The 27,473-nt window shown below is 43.7% G+C and overlaps 3 protein-coding genes across 4 annotated transcripts in view; 1 reads left to right on the forward strand and 2 right to left on the reverse strand.

The window, feature by feature from the left end:
- MAP3K10 (mitogen-activated protein kinase kinase kinase 10) overlaps nucleotides 1–5,638 on the forward strand; it is a 34,294-nt gene extending 28,656 nt beyond the window's left edge. For both annotated transcript variants that reach the window (XM_072123153.1, XM_072123154.1), the window contains exons 10-11: nucleotides 2,215–2,934; nucleotides 4,898–5,638. In XM_072123153.1, coding sequence (XP_071979254.1) covers nucleotides 2,215–2,934; nucleotides 4,898–5,292 — 1,115 coding nt within the window. In that variant the 3' untranslated portion in view covers nucleotides 5,293–5,638. The remainder of the gene's footprint in view (nucleotides 1–2,214; nucleotides 2,935–4,897) is intronic.
- Nucleotides 5,639–10,518: 4,880 nt separating this feature from the next.
- On the reverse strand, nucleotides 10,519–19,620 carry LOC140077125 (tetratricopeptide repeat protein 9A-like). Its single transcript, XM_072124032.1, has 3 exons — nucleotides 19,170–19,620; nucleotides 13,190–13,372; nucleotides 10,519–11,337 (listed from the first exon to the last, which is right to left on the reverse strand). The coding sequence occupies exons 1-3, from the start codon at nucleotides 19,531–19,533 to the stop codon at nucleotides 11,243–11,245; spliced, it is 642 nt and encodes a 213-aa protein (XP_071980133.1). The 5' UTR covers nucleotides 19,534–19,620; the 3' UTR covers nucleotides 10,519–11,242.
- A 2,085-nt stretch (nucleotides 19,621–21,705) lies between these two features.
- Nucleotides 21,706–27,220, reverse strand: CCNP (cyclin P). Its single transcript, XM_072123325.1, has 9 exons — nucleotides 27,107–27,220; nucleotides 26,773–26,919; nucleotides 25,542–25,614; nucleotides 25,291–25,466; nucleotides 25,126–25,224; nucleotides 24,257–24,412; nucleotides 22,784–22,942; nucleotides 22,426–22,598; nucleotides 21,706–22,255 (listed from the first exon to the last, which is right to left on the reverse strand). Exons 2-9 carry the CDS (start codon nucleotides 26,908–26,910, stop codon nucleotides 22,084–22,086), a joined length of 1,146 nt encoding a protein of 381 aa, XP_071979426.1. The 5' UTR covers nucleotides 26,911–26,919; nucleotides 27,107–27,220; the 3' UTR covers nucleotides 21,706–22,083.
- Nucleotides 27,221–27,473: the final 253 nt, after the last annotated feature.

The raw sequence follows: 27,473 nt of genomic DNA on the forward strand, positions 1-27,473 counted from the left end.
CTATCTATCTATCTCCTTCCTATCTATCTATCTCCTTCCTATCTAAATATCTATCTATCTATCTCCTTCCTATCTAAATATCTATCTATCTATCTCCTATCTATCTATCTCATATCTATCTCCTATCTATCTCTCTATCTCCTTCCTATCTCTCTATCTCCTTCCTATCTATCTATCTATCTATCTCATATCTATCTATCTCCTATCTATCTATCTATCTATCTATCTATCTCCTTCCTATCTATCTATCTATCTATCTATCTATCTCCTATCTATCTATCTATCTATCTATCTATCTCCTTCCTATCTAAATATCTATCTATCTATCTCCTATCTATCTCCTATCTATCTATCTATCTCCTATCTATCTCCTATCTATCTCCTATCTATCTATCTATCTATCTATCTATCTAGCTATCTCCTATCTATCTATCTCCTATCTATCTCCTATCTATCTATCTCTATCTCCTTCCTATCTATCTATCTATCTATCTATCTCCTATCTATCTATCTCTATCTCCTTCCTATCTATCTATCTATCTATCTCCTTCCTATCTAAATATCTATCTATCTATCTCCTATCTATCTATCTCCTATCTATCTATCTCCTTCCTATCTATCTATCTATCTATCTATCTCCTTCCTATCTAAATATCTATCTATCTCATATCTATCTATCTATCTCCTATCTATCTATCTATCTATCTATCTATCTATCTATCTCCTATCTATCTCCTATCTATCTATCTATCTATCTATCTATCTATCTATCTCATATCTATCTATCTCCTATCTATCTATCTATCTATCTATCTATCTCCTTCCTATCTATCTATCTATCTATCTATCTCCTATCTATCTATCTATCTCCTTCCTATCTATCTATCTCCTTCCTATCTAAATATCTATCTATCTATCTCCTTCCTATCTAAATATCTATCTATCTATCTCCTATCTATCTATCTCATATCTATCTCCTATCTATCTCTCTATCTCCTTCCTATCTCTCTATCTCCTTCCTATCTATCTATCTATCTATCTCATATCTATCTATCTCCTATCTATCTATCTATCTATCTCCTTCCTATCTATCTATCTATCTATCTATCTATCTCCTATCTATCTATCTATCTATCTCCTTCCTATCTAAATATCTATCTATCTATCTCATATCTATCTCCTATCTATCTATCTATCTCCTATCTATCTCCTATCTATCTCCTATCTATCTCCTATCTATCTATCTATCTATCTATCTATCTATCTATCTATCTATCTATCTAGCTATCTCCTATCTATCTATCTCCTATCTATCTCCTATCTATCTATCTCTATCTCCTTCCTATCTATCTATCTATCTATCTATCTATCTCCTATCTATCTATCTCTATCTCCTTCCTATCTATCTATCTATCTCCTTCCTATCTAAATATCTATCTATCTATCTATCTATCTATCTATCTATCTCCTATCTATCTATCTCCTATCTATCTATCTATCTATCTCCTTCCTATCTATCTATCTATCTCCTTCCTATCTAAATATCTATCTATCTATCTCATATCTATCTCCTATCTATCTATCTATCTCCTATCTATCTCCTATCTATCTCCTATCTATCTCCTATCTATCTATCTATCTATCTATCTAGCTATCTCCTATCTATCTATCTCCTATCTATCTCCTATCTATCTATCTCTATCTCCTTCCTATCTATCTATCTATCTATCTATCTCCTATCTATCTATCTCTATCTCCTTCCTATCTATCTATCTATCTCCTTCCTATCTAAATATCTATCTATCTATCTATCTATCTATCTCCTATCTATCTATCTCCTATCTATCTATCTATCTATCTCCTTCCTATCTATCTATCTATCTCCTTCCTATCTAAATATCTATCTATCTCATATCTATCTATCTATCTATCTCCTATCTATCTATCTATCTATCTCCTATCTATCTCCTATCTATCTATCTATCTATCTATCTATCTATCTATCTATCTATCTCCTATCTATCTATCTATCTATCTCCTATCTATCTATCTATCTATCTATCTATCTATCTATCTATCTCCTATCTATCTATCTATCTATCTATCTATCTATCTCCTATCTATCTATCTATCTATCTATCTATCTATCTATCGATCTACTTAAAATTAAAGTAAAATCATAACACATGCCCTGCTTGTGTTTCCTGATTGCAGAGGAGTATGCGGATAATGAGGGTTCTGCTCCCCAGTCCCCGTACTCCGCACAGTCCTACCTCACGTTACCCCTCCAGAGCGACGTCAAGAGCAACGCGGAGGACTCCAGCCTATCCGCGACGTCTTCTTCAGACAGTCCCAAGCGGACCCCTCAGTCCCGCAGGAAGAGTGAGCTGGTGCTGCTGGGGTGCGCCTCCCTTTTAGCGGCCGTGGCGTTGGGTTCGGACCTCACAGAACTGGTGCCTCAGGAAGAAAAGAGAAAGGGAATCTTCCAGTGGGCGGCGAGAGGCCCGAGACGTAACGCCAACTCCCCGAACCGCTCAATGTCTAAGGAGGAAGCGGTCATCCCCCCCAGCTCCGTCACCCTCATCTCCTTGTCTTCCATCTCTGACTGTAACTCTACCAAGTCTCTCATCCGCTCAGACAGTGACCAGGGTATTTTGGAAAGTGATAACGTTCCCTGTGAGCAACAAGGGGCACAGGAGACCCCCAAGGAGCAGAGCGATGGCCGGAACCCACTGGTGGACTATAAAGTGGAAAGCTTCAAGCAGAATCCCCGGCAATCACTGACCCCCACACACGTCACAGCCACCAGAGCCAACACCTCCGCAACCAGAGGACACAGGAGGACCCCATCTGACGGGGCGATACGGCAGGTCACACGGGGTCACCGGCGCTCGCCGTCAGATGGTAGCGCCCCACCTCCGCTGTGTGATACAGGTCAGTAATGTCTGGATACTGCTCTCAGTCCTTTAGCTTTGGACAGACTGACATGGGTTAGTTTTCAGTCCAGGCATCCAGTGCTTAAACACTCTGCTCAAACTCTAGACAACTACATTTCTGTGTACAGAACACCATTGGGGGTCATTTACTAAGGGCCCGAATCGCTATGTTTCGTTGGGTTTCCCGAAAATGACCGATTCGCGCCGAATTGCCCTGGGTTTTTGGCGCACTCCATCAGATTGTGGCGCATCGGCATGCACGCGACGGAAATTGGGGGGCGTTGCCGTCGGAAAACCCGACAGATTCATAAAAAGCGCGGAATTTGTGCTTACCTGCACCCAGGATAGGATGGTGAACTCCAGTGAACTCCAACGGACTTCAGTGCAGCAGCGACACCTGGTGGACATCGGGCGCACGACCTTATTGAATCCCGGCAGAACCCGAATCCTTGATGGAGAACGCGCCGCTGGATCGCAACAGGACCGGGTAAGTAAATGTGCCCCATTGTGGTTGACTTAGAGCCCAATTGGTGCCAGTTGTGGTCCTACCTCTCCATTGTTAGTGTGAACCTGGGGGTAGGAGATGCTCTCCAGGGGGATGAGTCTCCTTGTATTTTGGAAGAGATGTGTATGATGATAAAACATTAGTAGAGGCCAGAGGAATAACTAGTGGAAGGACAATGGAGCCTTAGGACGCCCACAAAGCGATCAGAACTACGCTGCAAACAATACATTATAGTCGTACAGAGCGGATTTGGGCGCATCGGCGTCCACACAACACAAATCGGGAGGGGCAGGCGGTCGGACGATCTGACGGATTTAACATCGCAAATTGTGTTGCAAGACAATGCACTTACATGCACCGGGAAGAAGAAGGTGAACTCCGGCGGACCTCAGCGGGGAAGTGACACATGCAGGAACTCTGGCGCAGGATCTTGGTGAATCGCACCGGACTTCATCTTCGGCGGACTGTCCGAATCAGGGATCGCGACAGGACCAGGTAAGTAAATGTGCCCCATTATCTTATTTTAGAAAATACTTTCTGTATCAATTCCTCAAGGTTTGCTATATATCTGCTTGCTGTCATTCTACAGGAAGCTTCATTGTTTACTTCCCGTGGATAATTACTGGTCCCTGGTCATGTGATGTCACACAGGTGCACTGCTCGTTATATCACACAGCTCTGATTACTCTCTGTGATGTATCGAGCCGTGCACCTAAGTGACATCACATGATATTAATATGATGGGAATGGGCGACCTAATTTTGTCATAAAAGTGGTAGTCAGGACCACCTACAGGTCATAGTATACATCTTCTATAGGAAATAGTACAGTGAGGGAAAGTTTCTGAAATCTCCTCATTGGACAGTTCCCTCATGGTTTAATACCCAGCTTTCTCAGAATTCTGAGTGGCAAGGCTTATGATGGAGGGCACCCTGTAGCTATTATAGTACATATATAATTTGTGCACACAGCGGGTATCTCTGAAGATATTTGGGCCGTCTGTGTTTTGTCCTCTCCCGTGTGTAGGAGAATGGGAAGTGATGCAGACAGAATTGTTCTGTTTTTGGAAGAGGTTTGTGCCCTGTGGTCTGGCAGACTGCCCCGGCCTTTACAATCATCTGCTTCGTCGCAGTGTGTCAGCTCCATCCATACGCTCAGGGTTATCTGCTGTATAGATTCAGATCTGCTGCTATATAGGAGGATTTACTCTGTATATAAACCATACAATAGCCACAGGCCTGGATTGTACGTACAATGTAACTCACCATGCACGTCTACATCCCCATCTGGAAGCCGTGGGCGCCACTTTTGGTAGTTGATAATATTGAGGATACTCTGACCCAGTCCCCTAGTGGTCACCATTTGGCCCTTGTATAAGTTGCTCACATTGTTGCGCTTCTTCCGATACCTAATGTATCCCAACCCATGAAAAATGTATCTTTTTGTATTCCCGCAGGTTCCAAAGAGCACACTCCTTTTCCTCGCCTTCCAGACCCGCACTTTGTGTTCCCTGCTCCGGCCAGACGTAAACCCCTGGACAAGGATTTATCCGTAGAACGGCCCACCACCCTGGAATTCGCCCCTCGGCCTCGACCTTCTTCTAGTCGACCTCGTTTGGACCCTTGGAAGTTTGTCTCCCTTTCTCGGACTCACAGTTCGTCGCCATCCGGCAGCGGAGGAGATGCCAGTTCTAGCGGATCCACGGACGGTCTCCAGGTTGGGGGAGTTGAGGAGACCCTGTTGGACATGGAGGTGGAGGGACAGAGACTGGACAACACTGTCCCCTTGTGTGGTGGAGGGGCAGGTCCCCAGACTGACCCTTATTATAATATGGGCGCGGACGTGTCTTAACATACGTGACCATCGGCGCCAAGTATTATCCAACCGCTGCTCCGGGAAACAAAGGGGCGGCTCTTATGAATGTATTTTGTGGGTGTAAAGAAAACAAAAAAAGCAAATAAACGAAGGGGTGGACCCCCCCGCTCACTTAATTCGTATTTTCGTGAGCGGTTGAATTGGAACAACAAGTGTGGCGACCATAGCGCGTCCCAAATGTCACATGACCGGCCCTTCTATACATCAGGATGTGATTATTTTATTGACTTCTGTGAAAATGACTGAGCCTTTACGAGTCTCCTTACCATCTGCCCTGCCCCGGGGGGCCCGAAGACCTCGCTGGAATCTTGGGAATCACTGATTGGGAATCACTGACTGATGATCCGTTGTAGCATGGCCGTAGGCAGAATGTAGTGATTTCCAGCAGATAAAGGGTGCACCCCCCCGACTTGCTCCATCCGTTGTCGTCTTAATGGTGACTAAAGTATTAATAAAGAATTTTACCGCTCGGGTCTGTAGCCAGTTCATGTCATGTAGGTGACTGTGTGAATATCCGGATATATTTCTACATGGTCTTAATATAACAACATCAAAGAGGGTCCTGAAAGGCTCTGGAACACCCCCTCCCCGAGCCTAGAACAAAGGGGGCTCTCCCTTCACACAAACATTGCAGATCTATATTTCCCCTCTGTAATTTGCTGTCCACTTTCAGGGGAGACCTCGCTGCTGTGGCTCACTGCTCCCTCTCTCCTCTCCATAGATTGTGCTTCACTGGAGGATGGAGATCTAGCTGCTGTGACTCACTGCTCCCCCTCCCCTCTCCATAGATGGTGCTCGACTAAAGGATGGAAACCGCGCTGTTATGACTCACTACACCCCCTCTCCTCTCCATAGATTGTGCTCCGCTGGAGGATGGAGACCTAGCTGCTTTGACAAACTGCTCCCCCTCTCCTCTCCATAGATTGTGCTCCACTGGAGGATGGAGATCTAGCTGCTGTGACTCGCTGCTCCCCTCTCCTTTCCATAGATGGTGCTCCACTGGAGGAAGGAGACCTCGCTGCTGTGACTCACTGCTCCCCCTCTCCATAGATGGTGCTCCACTGGAGGATGAAGATCCAGCTGCTGTGACTCACTGCTCCCTCTCCCCTTTCCATAGATGGTGCCCCACTGGAGGAAGGAGATCTAGCTACTGTGACACACTGCTCCCTCTCCCCTCTACATAGATGGTGCTCCACTGGAGGATGGAGATCTAGCTGCTGTGACTCATTGCTCCCCCTCCCCTCTCTATAGATGGTGTTCCATTGGAGACCTAGCTGCGGTGACTCACTGCTCCCCCTCTCCTCTCCATAGATGGTGCTCAACTGGAGGAAGGAGATCTAGCTGCTGTGACTCATTGCTCCCCCTCCCCTCTCCATAGATGGTGCTCCACTGGAGGAAGGATATCTAGCTGCCGTGACTCATTGCTCCCCCTCCCCTCTCCATAGATGGTGTTCCATTGGAGATCTAGCTGCGGTGACTCATTGCTCCCCCTCTCCTCTCCATACATGATGGTCCACTGGAGGATGGAGACCTAGCTTCTGTGACTCACCATAGATGGTGCTCCACTGGAGGATTGAGATCTAGCTGCTGTGACTTACTGCTCTCCCTCCCCTCTCCATAGATGGTGCTCCACTGGAGGATGGAGACCTAGCTGCTGTGACAAACTGCTCTCCCTCCCCTCTCCATAGATGGTGCTCCACTGGAGAATGGAGACCTAGCTGCTATGACTCACTGCTCCTCCTCTCCTCTCCACAGATGGTGCTCCACAGGAGGAAGGAGACCTCGCTGCTGTGGCTCACTGCTCCCTCTCTCCTCTCCATAGATGGTGCTCCACTGGAGGAAGGAGATCTAGCTGCTGTGACTCACTGCTCCTCCTCTCCTCTCCATAGATGGTGCTCCACTGGAGCATGAAGACCTAGCTGCTGTGACTCACTGCTCCTCCTCCCCTCTCCATAGATGGTGCTCCACTGGAGCATGAAGACCTAGCTGCTGTGACTCACTGCTCCTCCTCCCCTCTCCATAGAGGGTGCTCCACTGGAGGATGGAGACCTAGCTACTGTGACACACTGTTCCCCCTCCCCTCTCCATAGATGGTGCTCCACTGGAGGATGGAGACCTCGCTGCTGTGACTCACTGTTCCCCCTCCCTTCTCCATAGATGGTGCTCCACTGGAGGAAGGAGATCTAACTGCTGTGACTCATTGCTCCCCCTCCCCTCTCCATAGATGCTGTTCAATTGGAGGATGGAGATCTAGCTGCGGTGACTCACTGATCCTCCTCTCCTCTCCATAGATGATGCTCCACTAGAGGATGGAGACCTCGCTGCTGTGACTCACTACTTCCCCTCTCCTCTCCATAGATGGTGCTCCACTGGAGAATGGAGACCCCACTGCTGTGACTCACTGCTCCTCCTCTCCTCTCCATAGATGGTGCTCCACTGGAGGAAGGAGATCTCGCTGCTGTGACTCACTGCTCCCACTCCCCTCTCCATAGATGGTGCTCCACTGGAGGATGGAGACCTAGCTGCTGTGACTCAGTGCTCCCCCTGCCCTCTCCATAGATGGTGCTCCACTGGAGGATGGAGATGTAGCTGCTGTGACTCACTAGTCCCCCTGCCCTCTCCATAGATGGTGCTCCACTGGAGGATGGAGACCTTGCTGCTGTGACAAACTGCTCCCCCTCTCCTCTCCATAGATGGTGCTCCACTGGAGGAAGGAGAGCTAGCTGCTGTGACTCACTGCTCCTCCTCCTCTTTCCTCTAGCTAGCAAGACAAAATTCAGCAAAGCTTTCAGAGAGAAACGTTTCCCTTATTAGATCTTTATGCTCAGTTTATTGTCATAACCCAAACTATTGATTTGTTCAGAGTTTGTTGAAAAGTTAGTGACCGTTTACAGTTGTTGACTCCTTTTATGAAAAATGTTTGAAGTGTATATAGATATATAGATGGATCACACCTCTAGGATATTACACACTCAGGCAGGAGAGGAAAACCCAGAGCATCACATGGGACCAGAGTCATGTACAACCCACGACCACTGGACACAACGAGACGTTACTGATGGACACTTACCTGCATTCTGTATATGTTTGACTTGGATGATGACCCCCCTCCACCGCACTCCCTTAAAAGACAAATTTTTTTCCGGCAAATATGGGCGACTATGATACTGTTCCAGGACACCTGACACCCCCGAATGTAATGGGTGAGGGGGTCTATCTTTTAGGTTATGTCTAGAACACCCAAAGAAAGCCGCCATATTGGATCCAGGGGAGGTTTTTCCAATGGATGGTCATAGTAGGATAATAGAAGAAGAACAGAACAGAAATCGGATCTGTATAAGGATTGATAAGGATTGAATCCAGTCAGGGGCGTAACTGCAGTGGTAGCAGCCATGGCAGCTGCTATGGGGCCCGTAATGTCATGGGCTCCATCATCCAACCTGACACACTAAGGAGTGAAAAGTGATATTATATACATATTATATACATAATGGGGATCATTTACTAAGGGTCACACTTTGACCTTTTTTCGGGGATTACACAGCTTGGACAGGTATGTAACAGGTGTCTGCGCAAGGATTATGTCGCAGCTGCGCTGCTTTCATGCGACACAAATAGGGGGGCGACCATCTGACGATGCGACTGATTCGGACTGATCGCGGGATTAAACCTTCAAATTGTGTCGCAAGACAATGCACTTACATGCACCAGGAAGAAGAAGGTGAACTCCGGGGACCTGAGCGGGGAAGCGACACCTGCAGGATATCGGACGCACGATCTTAGTGACTCCCCGCACAGCGCATTATACACGGCCAATACACTTACATGCACCAGGAAGAAGAAGGTGAACTCTGGGGACCTGAGCGGGGAAGCGACACATGCAGGATATCGAGCATTGGATCTTAGTGACTCCCCGCACAGCGCATTATACACGGACAATGCACTTACATGCACCAGGAAGAAGAAGGTGAACTCCGGGGACCTGAGCGGGGAAGCGACACATGCACGATATCGGGCGCACGATCTTAGTGACTCCCCGCACAGCGCATTATACACGGACAATGCACTTATGCACCAGGAAGAAGAAAGTGACCTCCAGGGACCTGAGCGGGGAAGCGACACATGCAGGATATCGGGTGCAGGATCTTAGTGACTCCCCGCACAGCGCATTATACACGGACAATGCACTTACATGCACCAGGAAGAAGAAGGTGAACTCCGGGGACCTGAGCGGGGAAGCGACGCATGCAGGATATCGGGCGCAGGATCTTAGTGACTCCCCGCACAGCGCATTATACACGGACAATGCACTTACATGCACCAGGAAGAAGAAGGGGAACTCCGGGGACCTGAGCGGGGAAGCGACACATGCATTATATGCGCATTATACACGGACAACGCATTTTCGGTGAAGTAAATGTGCCCCATTATACTGTACAATGTGCAGCATATAGGGGCACATTTACTTACCCCTCCACTGGAGTTCACCAAAATTGCATTGTACGTGTACAATGCACTGTGCCGCGATAAATGTGTGAGTATACAAATATGTATGATTTTTTAAGTGGAATGGGGGCCCCATTCAGAAGTCTGCTATGGGGCCCTGCCGCTCCGATTTACACCCATGGATACAGTGTATCACAGGGAACGTCCTCAGTTGTTGTTGCTACTTTCTGTGTTGATCCCTTTTGAACTACAAGAGATATTGAAGACCTGATTGGGGCAACTGATTCCGGTCTTCAATATGATCCAATATGGTGGCAGCGTTGTTCCGGATATAGCCTAAAAGATAAATCTTCTCACCCGTTACTTCCTGGGGTATCAGATATGTCATTTCTTCTGTTGATTCTGAAACTTTTGTCTCGTCTTGTAGTTTGATACATTTGTTGCAGTTTTGATCATATTTGGCTGTTTAGTTGCAGTTGTGCACAACCAACCTAAGGACACGTTCAGTTCGACAGGTTCTTTCCTATAGGTGCGTTGGATGCGCCCATCTGCACCCATAGGGTGAGTATAGCCGAATCGCAACATTCTGGTTTCTGCATAGGGGCGGCCCCATGTGACGTAACACTTTACGTATTATAGGATTGAATGAAATCGGAACAGAGGGAAACTGGTGCCATATGTGAACCATCAATAATTCCGTTGTTACACAATGATCACTTGATACTTTACATGAAAATAACGAATCACCGCGGCGGCCGCGTTTGTTGGCTTTTATTTACAAAAGAAAGTCCTACACAACATCCTTATGTTTCTGAGACTGAAGAACGAGCCACGATGTCACTTCGTATGGCAGGAGGGAGAAGGTCTGTCTGATGGATGATTCCCGCTTCTGCCGAAAAAGTGCAAAGCGTAAGATAGAAGGAGCAGAGGCGGCGGTGGCGTTACATGACTATACCGGATCGGGCATCGCACTTACATCCGTTTTCTGGATCATTCCTGGAGATTTGGGCATAATGTAGACACGTGGGAGGTGGGGGGAGAGGCTTATGTTTGGACATGACCGTCTCCGATCCCCATCGGGTCTTGGTTTTCTTGTTTTGACACTTTGGGGGAATCCTGGTTATTGGGCGCGGATGAGAGCGGAGATTGGGGGCTTCCTTTACATGCTGCCTCCGGAGCTACTGAGCAGGACCCATCCAAATACGCACCTTCCCTATATCTATGTGTGTGTTACCTATAGAAACACACACATACACGCCTGATGCATGCAGCGACACGCTATAGGTAGTCGAGAGGCAGATTTCGAAAATAATCTTCTTTCCTTAAATAATTTATATAAAGTGCCAGAGCTGCATTATTCTTCTAGATTTTGCGGGGGAGGGTCTTGATGAGAGAAAGACTGTAGAGCAGGGCACTGCGCTCACTCACAGCATCTCTACATACAAGTCTGGTGAAGGGCCGGAGCGGGCGGAACGTTGGGCTATCCAATCACTTCCTTAAATCCTTTCCTTTCCCGTTGGCATGACCTCTGCACTTTCATTTCTGTCAGCTGGATGTAGCGGAGGACGTTAGTGTCTGCATGGAAACAGAAATAGAAAAGTCACATTTTATAAAGGTCAAAGGACGAATACAATAAGACGGATTCACTTATTGAGAAAATGGGAAAAATTGTCTTAAAGGAAACCTACCATGTGATTTGATGCATTATGGAAACATACCTTGTGAATGCTGTAGCTACACTGATGCAGGAACATATCTTGTCTAATCCCTGAGCTGAGTGGTTTGGCTGAAAAAACAATTATATCATTCAGGACCTTGGGAAAGCTGGGTCAGACTGGCTGCCTAGATCACAGAGCTTGTAATTACAAATGTAGGTTAGTCAAGCATGACTAATCAACCAAAGCTGGATCACTCATACACAACAGCTGGGGAATGGTGCAGCAATTGATTATTCTGTCTGGCAGGGAGAAGAGTGATTGCATCCTCCTCTCCTGCAGAGAAAAACTCATCAGCTAGGAGAAGCGCTGAACCAGCCACAGAGCTTCATTATCATAATGTTATATCTGTTTTATCAGCAAAACCACTCAGCTCAAATATTAACCAAGATACGTTCCTGCATCAGTGTAGCTACAGCAGTCTCAGGGTATGTTTGCTTCATACTGCATCACATCACATGGTAGGTTTCCTTTAAAGGGGGTTTAATCAAGTATTTACGTTATCCCCTATGTACAGGGAGAGGGTTAACTAACCGATCAGTGAGGGTCCAACTGCTGGGACTCTTTTCGATCACGAGAGCTGGGATCCCATTTTCACTAATGGGGGGAGCAGCTCCATTCATTGTCTATGGAGACGTTAGAGAAACCCCAGCGCTGGGTTCAGCTATTTCATACTATTGAATGGAGTGGCAGGGTGCATGCTATTCCTAATACTCCACCCATTAGCGAGCTTGGAGGGGGTCCCGATCTCAAATTAGGGGTCCCAGAATTTGGACTGTCACCAATCAGCGTGTTATACCCTATTCTGTGAACAGCCCCTTTAAAATAGATGTGACAAATATGGCAAAAATGATTGGAGTGGGTTCTTCAGACGATCTCTATTGATTGGAGGGATCTCTCCTACTAGGGCCCCCAGGAATCTGTCATATATCAGGGGTGTAAGTGTTCACTTTCCCTGTAGCGCCACCACATGGTCACCTAAGGAATTACACATTACTCATTCATATGAACCTATGGAAGCAGAATGGACACTGCACCAGTTCTTCAGTCCAAGTCCAGTCTAATAAAGAGACTTTGGGGCTCATTTACTAAGGGTCCGCACAGTCGGCACAGGCTTCAGCTGTAACTAATAATGGTCTAGAGCAGTGGTGGCGAACCTATGGCACGGGTGCCAGATGCGGCACTCAGAGCCAGACAGGACTCAAAGAATCTTCCTGCAGTTCCAAGCAATTTAAAAGATGCTGCTATCAGTCATATTTTGACACTGACTTCGCTTCTTGGGACTGTAGGAAGAGGGAGAATGAGTAGACAGGGCCGAATTATTTCTCGAGGACCTTCTGCTGGCCCCACGATTCTCTGAGTACAGGGGGACACTGGAAAGAAGCTAAAATTATGCAAATTTTCCATCTTGTCCTCAGGAGGCCAATATGATCGAAAGTTGTTGCAGATCAGGGAGCAATAAGTTACCGCTTGAATTTTTGGTTGGCAACTCACGATAAATAAGGGGGGTATGGGGTTGCAATTTGGGCACTCGGCAGCTAAAAGGTTCGCCATCACTGGTCTAGATGCTAATTTTTTTTCTTCTTTTACGTGGATCATTGCTTTAAAATGTGAAATAACCTAACAATAAGGTCTCAACTACAGGCCACTGACCACTACGACCGCTCGTTATCGTCCTAATTAGTGTCTCTTGGGTAAATCTGTGCTGTTACCTGTCGGCTCCCGGCTTCGCGCTTCCTTGAGATAGAGAAGGGCGTTGCCGTAGTCTCCCAGGTGGTAGAAGGCGATTCCGGCGCGGTACGTGGCTTTGAAGTTGCTGTTCTGCTTCTCCAGCACCTTCAGGCAATATTCCTTCACCCGCTCGTAGTTCACCAGCTCGGACTGCAGCAGACACGCTGTGGGGGGCAATCACCAGGGGGCCATGTGTTATTACCATCCATCAATCCTATGGGGGGCACCTACCTACAGCAGACCCTATAGTCACACTGACTGCAGCAGACACGCTGTGGGGGGCAATCACCAGGGGCCACGTGTTATTACCATCCATCAATCCTATAGGGGGCACCTACCTACAGCAGACCCTATAGTCACACTGACTGCTGCAGACACGCTGTGGGGGGCAATCACCAGGGGCCACGTGTTATTACCATCCATCAATCCTATGGGGGGCACCTACCTACAGCAGACCCTATAGTCACACTGACTGCAGCAGACACGCTGTGGGGGGCAATCACCAGGGGCCACGTGTTATTACCATCCATCAATCCTATAGGGGGCACCTACCTACAGCAGACCCTATAGTCACACTGACTGCAGCAGACAGGGAACCTGTCACCAGATTTAATACCCATTAACCCCTTCATGCCAATGCCCTTTTTAATGTTCGCCTTTCCATTTTTTTGCTCCCGTTCCATAACTTTTTTATTTTGTACGGACTAAAGGTATTTAATAGTCCAAAAAATTCCAAATGCGGTGAACTTGACGAAAAACGTTTTCACGTTATTTTCTTGCGGGTTCTGTTTTTACGGCTTTCACTGTGCGCCCCAAAGCCCCGAATCACACGTGTCCTATAGTCTTTGGGTATTTTTAGATATCTGATTTATATTAGTTTTAAAAAATCTAAACCTTTTGTACATTAAAAAAAAAAAAAATCTTGATTTTGCCGTATTCTGACACTAATAACTTTTTCATACTTTGGCGCCTAAAGTTGCGTAAATCATCACGTTTTTTTGGACGTGACGGTGTTTTTTGGGGAATGTAGAACCTTTTCATCACTTTTTATATCAATTTGTAAGAATTGCAAAATGCCCAAAAAAAGTGTCGTTTCGGACATTTTGGCGAGGGTTCAGCGATGAGAATAATCGTTTTTTATATATTGATAGATTGGGATTTTTGGGATGTGATTATGATTTATTATGGTTTATTTTTATATCATCTTCGAGGCTTAGCTGGACGTGGGGTGATCTGAACTTTTAGGTTGTTTAATTTAAATTTTTATTTTTATTTTTTTGCTATTTTTTTAGAACCCCTAAGGTACTTTAACCCTCGGTGGTTCTGATCGATCCTACCAGATACTACCATACTACAGTATAGCAGTACATGGCGTTTTTGCACACAACCTGCAAGCACCGATTGCAGGTGTTGATGCTGAGTGTTTTCTGCAATATGCAGCAAACGCCGGGTCTGTATGGAGAAAGCTCATCCTGTGAGCATTTCCATACACCCCTTGCCACATGCCAACATACTGCAACATTGGTTTTCAGCAAGGGGTTAAACTACCATGGGTAGGGTTTAAAATTTCCTTTCTACAATTCCATCTTCTATGTGAAATCTCACCACCAATCACCATAAAATATTACCTCCAAAGTCATGTGAAAATGAAGCAGAAGAGTCATATTTGCCTGAGATGAGTCAAGTTTAGAGGCTGCTGGAGGACTGTCACTTCAGACGCCCCCATCTTTGGCACTGTAGTACCTGGAGATACAGGCAGCTAAAGACATAGTTAGACATTTGAGCTGTAGATAAAGATCCAATTGAAGTCATTTTTTCTTTACTGTCCATATCTGAATCAATAAGAAAGATTAGATTCTTATCTTTGATATGACACCAAAAGCATATTTCTAGGTGCTATAGAACCAACTTTAGGGGCATGTAAATGCAGTAGCCTCTAAACTTGACTCAACAAAATATGACTCTTCTCTTCTCATCTGCGTATGACTTGAAGGAGATTATTTCGTAGGTAAATAGGTGAAATTTCACACCCTTCATACCTTACTTGTGGGGCGGGTCGTTTAATCGGGTAAAAGCTGATGACAGGTTCCCTATAAAGTATAAATTCATTCTATCTCTGCTTGCTGTCATTGAGTGGTGATCTATGTGCTGAATCCCGTACAAACTATCATCAGCATTATCTGCTCCTCATTTGCCCAAGATATTAAATCTGTTGGTTAATGACCTGATGATTATTCTGCTGCGGTATTATGCACCCCCCCCCACCCCCCCCCCCATGACTTACCGCAGTAAGACATTATATTAGCAGCGTTAAGTCGTAACCATTTTTGATGCAGGTTTTGAGCCAAAGCCAGAAGTGAATTAAAATGGAAGGACTTGTACTTCTCCCACTTGCTGGATCCATTCCTGGCACAAAAAACTGCACAAAAACCTGCACATGTGTCTCCTGCCAGATGGTGGGTTTACATGACGGACACTATGGACCATCCTCTACAGCAGTGTTATATGAGCACTATATGGCACTACTATGCAGTATAGTATAATATAACCCCTATGCATTGTTATATAGTCAGCTAAAGGTTTTAGGTACTGACTGTATTTGGGCAGCATTATATGTACTGACGGTATATGGGCTATATTATATATAGTAACTGCATATGGGTAGTACTATTTGGCAGTATTATGTGTAGAGACTACATTTGGGCAGTATTATTTGGCTATATATTATATAAAGATTGTATATGGCAGTATTATTTGACTATATATTATGTAGAGACAGTATATGGCAGTATTATTTGGCTATATATTATGTAGAGACAGTACATGGCAGTATTCTTTGGCTATATATTATATAGAGACAGTATATGGCAGTATTATTTGGCTATATTTTATGTAGAGACAGTACATGGCAGTATTATTTGGCTATGTTTTATGTAGAGAAAGTCTATTGCAGTACTATTTGGCTATATATTATGTAGAGACAGTATATGGCAGTATTATTTGGCTATATATTATATAGAAATTGTATATGGCAGTATTATTTGACTATATATTATGTAGAGACAGTATATGGCAGTATTATTTGACTATATATTATGTAGAGACAGTATATGGCAGTATTATTTGGCTATATATTATGTAGAGACAGTATATGGCAGTATTATTTGGCTATATATTATGTAGAGACAGTATATGGCAGTATTATTTGGCTATATTTTATGTAGAGACAGTGTATGGCAGTATTATTTGGCTATATTTTATGTAGAGACAGTGTATGGCAGTATTATTTGGCTATAATTTATGTAGAGACAGTATATGGCAGTATTATTTGGCTATATATTATGTAGAGACAGTGTATTACAGTATTCTTTGGCTGTATTTCATGTAGAGACAGTATATGGCAGTATTATTTGGCTATATTTTATGTACAGATAGTATATGGCAGTATTATTTGGCTATATATTATGTAGAGACAGTGTATGGCAGTATTATTTGGCTATATATTATATAGAGACAGTATATGGCAGTATTATTTGGCTATATTTCATGTAGAGACAGTGTATGGCAGTATTATTTGGCTATATTTTATGTAGAGACAGTGTATGGCAGTATTCTTTGGCTATATTTCATGTAGAGACAGTATAGGGCAGTATTATTTGGCTATATTTCATGTAGAGACAGTATATGGCAGTATTATTTGGCTATATATTATATAGAGACAGTATATAAAAGTATTATTTGGCTATATATTATATAGAGACAGTATATGGCAGTATTATTTGGCTATATTTCATGTAGAGACAGTATATGGCAGTATTATTTGGCTATATTTCATGTAGAGACAGTATATGGCAGTATTATGTGGCTATATATTATATAGAGACAGTATATAAAAGTATTATTTGGCTATATATTATATAGAGACAGTATATGGCAGTATTATTTGGCTATATTTTATGTAGAGACAGTATATGGCAGTATTATTTGGCTATATTTTATGTAGAGACAGTATATGGCAGTATTATTTGGCTATATTTTTTGTAGAGACAGTATATGGCAGTATTATTTGGCTATATTTTATGTAGAGACAGTATATGGCAGTATTATTTGGCTATATTTTTTGTAGAGACAGTATATGGCAGTATTATTTGGCTATATTTTATGTAGAGACAGTATAGGGCAGTATTCTTTGGCTATATTTCATGTAGAGACAGTATAGGGCAGTATTATTTGGCTATATTTCATGTAGAGACAGTATAGGGCAGTATTCTTTGGCTATATATTATATAGAGACAGTATATGGCAGTATTATGTGGCTATATATTATATAGAGACAGTATATAAAAGTATTATTTGGCTATGTTTCATGTAGAGACAGTATATGGCAGTATTCTTTGGCTATATATTATATAGAGACAGTATATGGCAGTATTATGTGGCTATATATTATATAGAGACAGTATATAAAAGTATTATTTGGCTATGTTTTATGTAGAGACAGTATATGGCAGTATTTTATGTATAGATAGTATATGGCAGCATAATTTGGCTATATATTATATAGAGACAGTATATAAAAGTATTATTTGGCTATGTTTTATGTACAGACCGTATATGGCAGTATTTTATGTATAGATAGTATATGGCAGTATAATTTGGCTATATATTATATAGACAGTATATGGCTGTATTACTTGGTACTATTATATGTACTGACTGTATTTTCTTTATAATTTATCACGGTTGTTTTTGCAGTGGAGCAGTGATATAATGTTGTTTGGTTGTTGGTGTTGACATTGGGGGGTAATGGGATGGGTGATATTTGGGAACTACATTGCATTTTGGGGGTTTTATGGGATAAGAACAACCTATCATGTCCTCTGGATGTGATTTGGCAGCTGTACTGTAGTTACTTCTGTACTTGAGTTCGGATGAGTCGCAGTACCAGATACAGCCTAGGGCTAGGGGAGGCGCTGCTTTTGGAATAATATATGTTAACTTTAAATTTTAGAGAACAACTAATATAGTTATCAAAACCAAAGTGGTCGGAATCCCTACAATCTTGTCTAACTGTATAGATTAATGTATATATAATATGTATACTATATAACTGTATATATTAATGTATAGATAATATGTATACTATATAACTGTATATATTAATGTATAGATAATATGTATACTATATAACTGTATAGATTAATGTATATATAATATGTATACTATATAACTGTATATATTAATGTATAGATAATATGTATACTATATAACTGTATCTATAACTGTATAGATAATATGTATACTATGTAACTGTATATATAAATGTATATATAATATGTATACTATGCAACTGTATATATAAATGTATATATAATATGTATACTATATAACTGTATATATAACTGTATAGATAATATGTATACTATATAACTGTATAGATAATATGTATACTATATAACTGTATATATAACTGTATAGATAATATGTATACTATATAACTGTATATATAACTGTATAGATAATATATATACTATATAACTGTATAGATAATATGTATACTATATTACTGTATATATAACTGTATAGATAATATGTATACTATATAACTGTATATATAACTGTATATATAATATGTATACTATATAACTGTATATATAATATGTATACTATATAACTGTATATATAAATGTATAGATAATATGTATACTATATAACTGTATATATGATATGTATACCCCCGTCCTGGGGTGAGAAGCTGCAGGTTTGTTCTTTACCCGCAGACCACAGGGTACATTGTGTCATTATTGTGCCCCCCCCTTCCCCCGCCATGGCAAAGAAAAGGTTAACCATCACAAAGGACCCCAGAGCCGCCCCCCAGCTCCCAATTCACAGGGTTAATCTCTGTCACTTCCACATGAATGAGTCGTCCTCCCCCTCAGCGGAGCCTCCGCCACCACCTACCCGTCAGGCTGTCATAACACTCGACCTCGGTGGCCTCCACCCGCACCTTCTGAGCCTCCGTCAGCCTTGTGCCGGCTCCGCCATTGGCCTTCCTCTCCTCGCCGTCTTCGTGGACTCCCTTCAGAACCAGCAGGGCCCGGTGGTACTTGCCTATGGCATCCCGGAATTTTTTGTCCTTGTAGCAGCGGTTGCCTTCGGTCTTGAACTCCACCGCTTTTTGGATCCTGGCCTCCATCTCGGGCTCAGGGTTGGCCTGGACTCTCCCACCCCCCACACCGGTGGGGTCCCCCATTGCCCTCACTGGCGGGGGTCCATGCTGGGGGTACCCCAGCGCCTTCTCCCTCTGTATGTACGTTCTGTGCATAAGGGATGGACGGCAGAGATGCTGAGGATGCTGGAGGAGGAGGAGGAGGAGAGAGCGAGTCCATCCCCCACTGCATTGTGGGTACCACAGCTGAGCCATCTCTTCTTAACCCCTCGAGTATTCATCAACGATTCCCAATGCACAATCACGTTCACGACACAACGTTACAAAACAGAGAACTAAAAGATACACTCCGATATCGGAAGGTGACGTTCTCTTATTCGAGTGTTCAAAAAGATTTCGTTATAGAAAGGTTTTATTAAGAAAAACCTAAAAAAAATAATCCTTATTAGCAGCTACTGAGATCCAACGGATACATCTGTATCATATACGGTTACATTAGATTCTTCTCTCTCACGTCTCTGCCTGTGTCAGTCTTCACTATTAGATTCAATAACCGCTGAGATATGCTGAGCAGTGTAGCGGCAGTGGAAGAAAAGTTAATAAAAAATAAAAATGAAGAAGGACACAGTTTGGGTTTTGGAATCATTTTTATTGCTCCGTCCGCCCGAAATAAAAAGTTCTTTAATACTTTAAATGAAAAAAAAAAAAATCTACTTATTTGTTCTCGGAGCCCTCTATGCCCAGACGTAACTAATGCGGAATTTGGTGTTTTTTTTTTTTTTTTTAACCCCTTCAGCTTATTATGGCATCTAGGACGCGGCCCCATTTTTCAGGTCTGCCCTGTGTCACTATAAGTGCCTGTAGCTTTGGACGCTAAAATATTCGGGGGATTTTGAGATTGTGACACATTGTACTTTAAATTAGTTTCAAAATTTGGATGATATCTTTTGTGTTTAGTTATGAAAAAAACCCCGGAAATTTGGCAAAAAATTTGGAAAAATTCTTTATTTTCAAAGTTCTAAATGCTCTACTTTTGACGCAGATAAGTCACAGCGCCCAAATAACTTACATTTCCCAGATCTCTGCTTTATGATGGACGGTTTGTTAACATTCCACGCATCTTACTAGAATGTGATGAGGCTCAGAATTTGGGGACAAATTTCACATTTTTGGGAAAATAACCAAAACCTGTAATCATAAAGGACCTGCTCCACTTGTAAGTGACCCCCACTTTAAGAAGTTTGTTAACCCTTTATGTGGGTTAAGTTGCGGTCTGCAAGTTGTAATATTTTTGGACAGTACAATAACATTTTTGATCCTTAATTTCTGCTGAGTGCCGATCCCCCACATGTGGTGGTGCCCGCTGTACGGGCGCACGTCGGGCATAGAATGGGCGGAGCTGATCTGCAGCGTCACATTGTATATTTTGGAGCGCGTAACATTTGTGAAATCTAATTTTAGAGCATTTTTAAAGGGTTTTAATGATAAAATTACCTTTTTTTTTTTTTTTACAGAGTTCACTGTGCGGGTCCAATAACGATTCTGTTTTCTTACGCAGATTGTCACGGACGCAGCGGCCACAGAATTTTCTCCCTAAGGCTGTACTGTGCTGCACAACATGTCATATCAGTAAGGCCTTCATTTCAAAATCCAGATGGGGACTAAATTCACCCTTAGGAGCGAACCTATAACCAGGAATGTCATTTTTTTAACTGGTGACAGGTCCCCACTGCTATGCGGATTTTAAAAATGCTGAATCATTTCAGCACTTCATAAGACTTTATTTCACATTACCTGGCTCCCGGCCAGCAGCTTGTGGCGAGTTTGTGGGAGGGGCAGCTGCAACCTACGTGCCTGTGTCTCAGTCTCCTTTCCTCCACTCCCTTAGGCAGGGGGATAGTGGGGAGGAGACCCCTGGGACTCACCACATGCTACTGCCATGGAGCCAAGTAATGTGAAATCAAGTTTTGTAAAGTACTGAAATGATTCAGAATGCTGACAAAGGCATTTTTAAAGTCGGCAGACCAACACTGCAAACAACAAACTCATAGATCCAGGCACCGTGACTGTGGTAATCTTCTTATATTTGTTATCCATGGTCTCCTTCCTTCTAAACGGTTCCTTGGGGTGTTACCAGAGCTCCTCCATGCTGGAGCTTCACAGGCTGTTACACTGTCTGCCTCTCCCCCTGGAAAAGGGCTGAGGGTGTTAAGATTGCAGTAAGTTCTGTGCAGGGGCGGCTGTTAGTACAGAGCATGGGGGGGGGGTCTTTGGATTGATCCCCCACTTATTTCAGGATAAAAAAAACCTTCTAGGAGACTTTATAGATACATAAAATATTCTCTTTATTAGACACGCGCCGTTTATAGCTTATTATTTTTATGGATTTCTTTTACAGGTTTTATATAATTCACATACAATAAATAAACGGTTTTTCCCTAAAAACAAAAAAAAAAAAAACCCTCACATATTAGAAAATACAATTTAAAAAATACCGGTAAAAATGTTTTTTTTTTTTATATTGTACAATATTTGTGGCAGGATCTGATTGTTATAAAAGATATTTTCTTGCAGTTCAGTCCGGGTTACATCCATAGGGTCACAGATTCTTCATTGTCCAATCCCTTGGCAGAGGGGACCCCATTATTTTTTTGGGATTGCCATAAAATCCTATTTGTCGCCCATTTAGGCTCCGCAGCCATTGGGCTATAACAAGCCTATACAGCGGGAGAGGTGTTTGGGGCTGGACATGGCCGGTCCGGTGCTCACTCTGTGTCTCTGACCACGGGAATATTTTTTCCAGGAGGATTTGGAATCGGACCTGGCCCGGAGCGCTGCCCGTCCCATCAGCTGACGCGGGAGGATTAAATCTGCATCACTGGGATAATAGACAAAGGATGGACCTTAAAGGGGATGTGTAGGATCAGACAAACCCAAATCAACAGCGCCCCCATTGTCTAATGGTCGTGTGCAGTATTACAGTCATGTCTCTAATATTGGGGAAGAAAGTGACTGTTTTCCATCCAAGTAGTAAGCGAACGCCATTACCTGTAGGAGTACAGCGGCACTTGTCCCCCCGGATCAGGACTCAGGATCCCGGATTCCTGGAAAACCATCTGTGCCAAGGACAAAGCGCTGGATGCCAGAAGCGCCGGCTCAATCATCGCTCCATCAGCCTCCAGCAGGGTCAGCTCCATGAAGTACATGGCAAGATACTCCACCTGAAGGGGGAAAGGTTCAGCGTTTCAAAGCACAACAATAAAAACTTCATCATTAAACTTGATCAGGGACAATCCCGCCCAATTGTCAATTTATTCCGGCAGGAGAGAAGATCGCTCCCGGTATCTGGGGGTGATGTGTATGGGGTGCTCACGTTTTTGTGGCCCTGGGTGACGTCTATACTTACATTTTCGGGACACTTCCCGGTAATAGAGAGGAGGCGCAGGAAATGCAGAGGTTGGATATACTGGAGCTCAAACCTCAGACGATACAGAACCTTCTTCTCCATCTTCAGAAGTTCTTTCTTACTGAAAGCGTCTTCCATCATGAAACAGAGATCCGCCGGCTGCAGGAGAAACATTCAGCTCAGATCACGAGTAGAGACGTGCGGATCCTAAACTTTAGGGTCGGGACATTGCGTCCATATTGCTGCATTGGAGGCCAAGCAACCAATCCGGCAAGTAGATGCCCCCATCTTCTAGCCTTCAATCCGACAATATGTATGGGAGGCACCGGACCCAAAAAAACATGATCCCCCTCATCTCAAGACAAGTGGAGGTTAAGTCCTACAGGTCCTGCTCTATAACATGCTGCCTGCAGATAGGACACTATGTATAAACTGCTCAGCTCCTCCTGCTCTATAACATGCTGCCTGCAGATAGGACACTGTACAATCTGCTCAGCTCCTCCTGCTCTATAACATGCTGCCTGCAGATAGGACACTGTACAATCTGCTCAGCTCCTCCTGCTCTATAACATTCTGCCTGCAGATAGGACACTGTACAATCTGCTCAGCTCCTCCTGCTCTATAACATTCTGCCTGCAGACTGCACTGCATTTCCCATAGGTCAGGTTTCCTGTAAAGCTAATGACATACCAGCAATGATCATAGCCCAGACCTCTGATTTACAGGAATCTTTGCTCCTCCTAGTGGAGCATCAGGGTGTTACATCTCATACAGTGACCTTCCCCTTTTTACTGGATATTGGCTTCTGCTCATCTAATTTTTTACCATCTGCCCGACTCTATATGTGACATGTGATGGGGAGGCAAGTGCACAGCGTGGGTCATATAATACAATATACAATCACTCATTCAGATTACTTAGAGGGGACCCGTCACCAGGCTTTACCCCACAAGGAAGGGGATGAAATGTCCTTCCTAGAATTCACTCATTTGTAAAAATCTCACCGGTTTACTTATAAAAAAAATCCCACCCCAAAGTCAGGCAAATATGACTCTTCTCATCCCATTTCAAATGAGAGAAGTCAATTTTAATGGTTGTAGGGATAGTGTCATTTCAGAAGCCCCCCCCCCCCCCCCCCCCATCTTCTCTTCTATAGCACCTACAAACTTGCTCCTGGTGTCATATTAAAGATTAAAAAAAAAAAAAAGTTTCTAGGTGCTACAGAAGAGAAGATGGGGGTGTCTAAAGCGACACTTTACCTGCACTCACCAAACATGACTCATCTCAGGCAAATATGACTCTTCTCATCCCATTTTCACATGACTTTGGAGGAGATTCTTTATGGGTGAACGGGTGAGATTTCTAAAAAGGACATTTCATACCTGACCTGCAGGAGATACCGGAGGGCGAGTAGTTTTGTGCAGTCAAAACTGGTGAAAGGTTGTATCCAAGAATATAAAGAATTGGACAGACCTGAGGAATAAGTTTCTCCTCCATCTTGCAGGCAATGAAGAGGCAGCTGACGGCCAGTAACTGGAGAAAAAGGGTTTGGATTTTGTGGACTTTCATGTAGGAATTCATTAAGTAGACGGCCAGATAGAGCGTCTCCTCGTGCAGGTCAAGAAATTCCTGCTCCAAGACATTAGGACACAATCAAGTACATTGTATGGATAGATAAAAGGTCAGATCTTATCTAGATAAAAGGCAACAAAACATCCCCCAGCGCAGAATAAGACCTCCTTAAAGGGGCATTCACATTTCATTTAATTCATTTACCACATGGAAAAATTTCTTCATATTAAAGATAAAAAAAAAATTTGTGCTAAAAACGTACAAAACTGGACAAACAAAAAAGTTCCTGTGTGAAGATAATTTCTCATAAATGTAGTCATTTTGTCCCTTAGAAACAGGATAGCAGCCTTGGATACGACCACCTCGCACTCGTAGCAGCGGTGGCCAGACATGCGCTATAGAGCCCTGCCTGACCACCTGGATTCTGGACCTGCAGTAACTCCCAGACATCTTATATACAAAAGCCTTTTGTTTCTTTGTGCAATCACTCCAGCAGGGGTGGTTGTATCAAAGGACACCGTCTTGTTTCTAAGGGACCATATGACAACATTCATGAGAAATTATCTTCGATCAGGTAAAAAAAAAATGTTTATCTAATTGAAGAAATGTAATATATATGGCAGATTAAGTTGAATGTTAATGCTGAGATAAGAGTCATCTCCTGCAAAAAGACCAGAAAATTCTCATCTAATCAAAAGAATCCGAGATTTTTCCTATATCGCCATTGTATAGACAGGTAACAGCCATTATGATGGTAATGAGGTACATACATGGACCTGGACCAGCCAGTTCACCAGCACCGTCCTCATCTCTGGGGTCACGGCCTCGGGGATGTCCACCGCCTGGAGCACGTGCTTGGATTGTCGCTTCTAGCAGAATAGACGCAATAAGATAGGGGAAAAACGTTGCGTTCTGACATTTGACACATTTCTCACCATCATACGAGAGAAGATATCAATGGTGTAATCTTGTTCTGTATTCATATATAGCTTCATCATGGTGTGAGATAGAGCTTCGTCCCAAGTGTCCTTCAAAACTGGGCCACAAGAGCTGACACTCACTGGGATCGGACGCTCCGGAGACGTCAGGAGAAGATCCCTCCGTATTAGGCCTGTGAGATATAGAATCAAGGATCAGCCCCTTCAGGGACGTCAGATGTGACCCCAGGGACCTACAAGGTCCTCACCTCTTTGGGTTATTGGGCTGATCACAGCTTTGTCAGGGACCGGCGGTTTGGGACACAGGAAGAAGCTTTTCTTCTATAGGAGCAAAAGAAAAGAGAAGAAAGAAATATCAAGACTCATCCACAGCTCAGGGTCTGGAGACGTCCCCATTGTGGGTGTCCTGTCCTTTAGGAAAAGATGAAAGGGAGCAAACAAAAAGATACACACAGCACATTACAACTTCTATACATTGTTTCTTTTTACTGAAAGATTTGGCAACATTCATAACAATAGGTTATAATATCCGATCAGTGGGAGGAGTCCAGCAGCGCCATTGTTCTGGGTGGTGACTAAAGCCTCGTTCACACAACACTTTAGAGCAGGAACATGTTTTGTATTCTTTACTGGAAGAACATGCGTTGATCGCCCCAGATCAATAACATTTAGCGATTGGGAGAAACTGAATTGCGTTTCTGAGGGTACATGGGACGATCACATTCTCACAGCCGCTTTCACTACCAGAAAATGAAGAAAAACCGATTCAAACGGCTGGTAAAATGTGCAAAAACAGCACATGCTGTTTTAAAAACTTAAAAACACACAGCGTGACCGCACCCCAAGTGAAATTCAAAGACAGTGAGCGCCAAAGTAGAAGGACCCCACAAACCGTCTCCAACCCACCAGGATCAGGGAGCGATGGTTTCCCTTCTGCATTGCTCGCAGCTACCATCTCGCTTTTCTACTCCCCACAATCCAGAGGTTGAAAACCACGATTGCTTTCTTACAAAATCAGCGCCACATCTATCCATGGGTAGTCGCTGGTATTGCAACTGAGCCCCAATACTTTCTATACAGTTGAGCTGCAATACCAACCCGAACCACTGTCATGGTCTGTTCTTGAAAGACGGCAGCCACGTTCTTCAACCTATGTTTAAAGGGTGATGCCACACATTTTAGACCGTTTGAAAAACTACAGTTTTTGTCAGTTTTTCCCAATTATCTTAATAGATAAACAGGTTGCAAGCAGCCAAATGCATGGTAAACGGTCAAAAAACGGATGAGTTTTTAAACGGACTGAAAATGCATGCTTAAAAACGCACCAAAAACGCCACTCCCCTCCCCGTGCACCACGCTGCAGCCCTCCCCGTGCACCACGCTGCAGCCCTCCCCGTGCACCACGCTGCAGCCCTCCCCGTGCACCACGCTGCAGCCCTCCCCGTGCACCACGCTGCAGCCTCCCTCTATATCTCGCACCTGCTTGTCTTCCTTCTTGCAGTCTTCTCTCTTGGATTGGGTTTCTCCGGTGATAGATAACGTCACCTTCTTGTCTTCTTTCTCAGAGACGATCCTATTGTTATCCTTGGACTTAAACGGTTCTCTTTTCACTTCCATCTGAACGCCCTTATGATAACGGAAATACAAAGTTTCTCATAAGACAGATTTCGTGTTTGTTACGGATAAGTTACGCACATAGTAAGTGCATAGCAGGGCCTCCCCCCCATATTATTCCTAGTCCCCCTAATTATCCATGTCCTGGACGCGTCCCCTCTGTCATGTGATGTCTCCCTGTGCAGTCACTTTCTCTCACCTCTGCTGCGGGACCCGTCTACACAGATGGTTGAGATTGGGTGATGACGCAAAGGATGATGGGTAATTATATAGCACAAGTCCAGGTGCGGATCTCCAGCAATGAGAGCGGCTCCATCCTCAGGGCGCGTTCACACGTTGCGTTTTGACCTGCGTTTTCATTGCGTTTGAAACGCATATACAACAGCTGAGGAGAGGTGATTTGCCTAATTTCATCACTGTTAACGCATGCGTTAACAAAACGCATCGTAAACGCGATGTTAACGCATGCGTTAACACAGCGTTAACGCATGCGTTTTGTTAACACATGCGTTAACATTGCGTTTACAAACGTAAACGGTAATGTAATTAGGCAAATTACCTCACAT

This window comes from Engystomops pustulosus, chromosome 9 (genome assembly GCF_040894005.1).
Source record: "Engystomops pustulosus chromosome 9, aEngPut4.maternal, whole genome shotgun sequence".
Classification (NCBI taxonomy): Eukaryota; Metazoa; Chordata; class Amphibia; order Anura; family Leptodactylidae; genus Engystomops; species Engystomops pustulosus.

Coding starts and splice junctions, on each gene's coding strand:
- LOC140077125 (XM_072124032.1), bottom strand. CDS start 19,533: ATGCACAGAACGTACATACAGAGGGAGAAGGCGCTGGGGTACCCCCAG. Junction 13,373..19,169: donor GTGTTATGACAGCCTGACGG/GTAGGTGGTGGC, acceptor TGCCCCCCACAG/CGTGTCTGCTGCAGTCCGAG. Junction 11,338..13,189: donor GCGAAGCCGGGAGCCGACAG/GTAACAGCACAG, acceptor GTTTCCATGCAG/ACACTAACGTCCTCCGCTAC.
- CCNP (XM_072123325.1), bottom strand. CDS start 26,910: ATGGAAGTGAAAAGAGAACCGTTTAAGTCCAAGGATAACAATAGGATC. Junction 22,943..24,256: donor AGGAGAAACTTATTCCTCAG/GTCTGTCCAATT, acceptor TTTCTCCTGCAG/CCGGCGGATCTCTGTTTCAT. Junction 22,599..22,783: donor CCGGGAAGTGTCCCGAAAAT/GTAAGTATAGAC, acceptor TTCCCCCTTCAG/GTGGAGTATCTTGCCATGTA.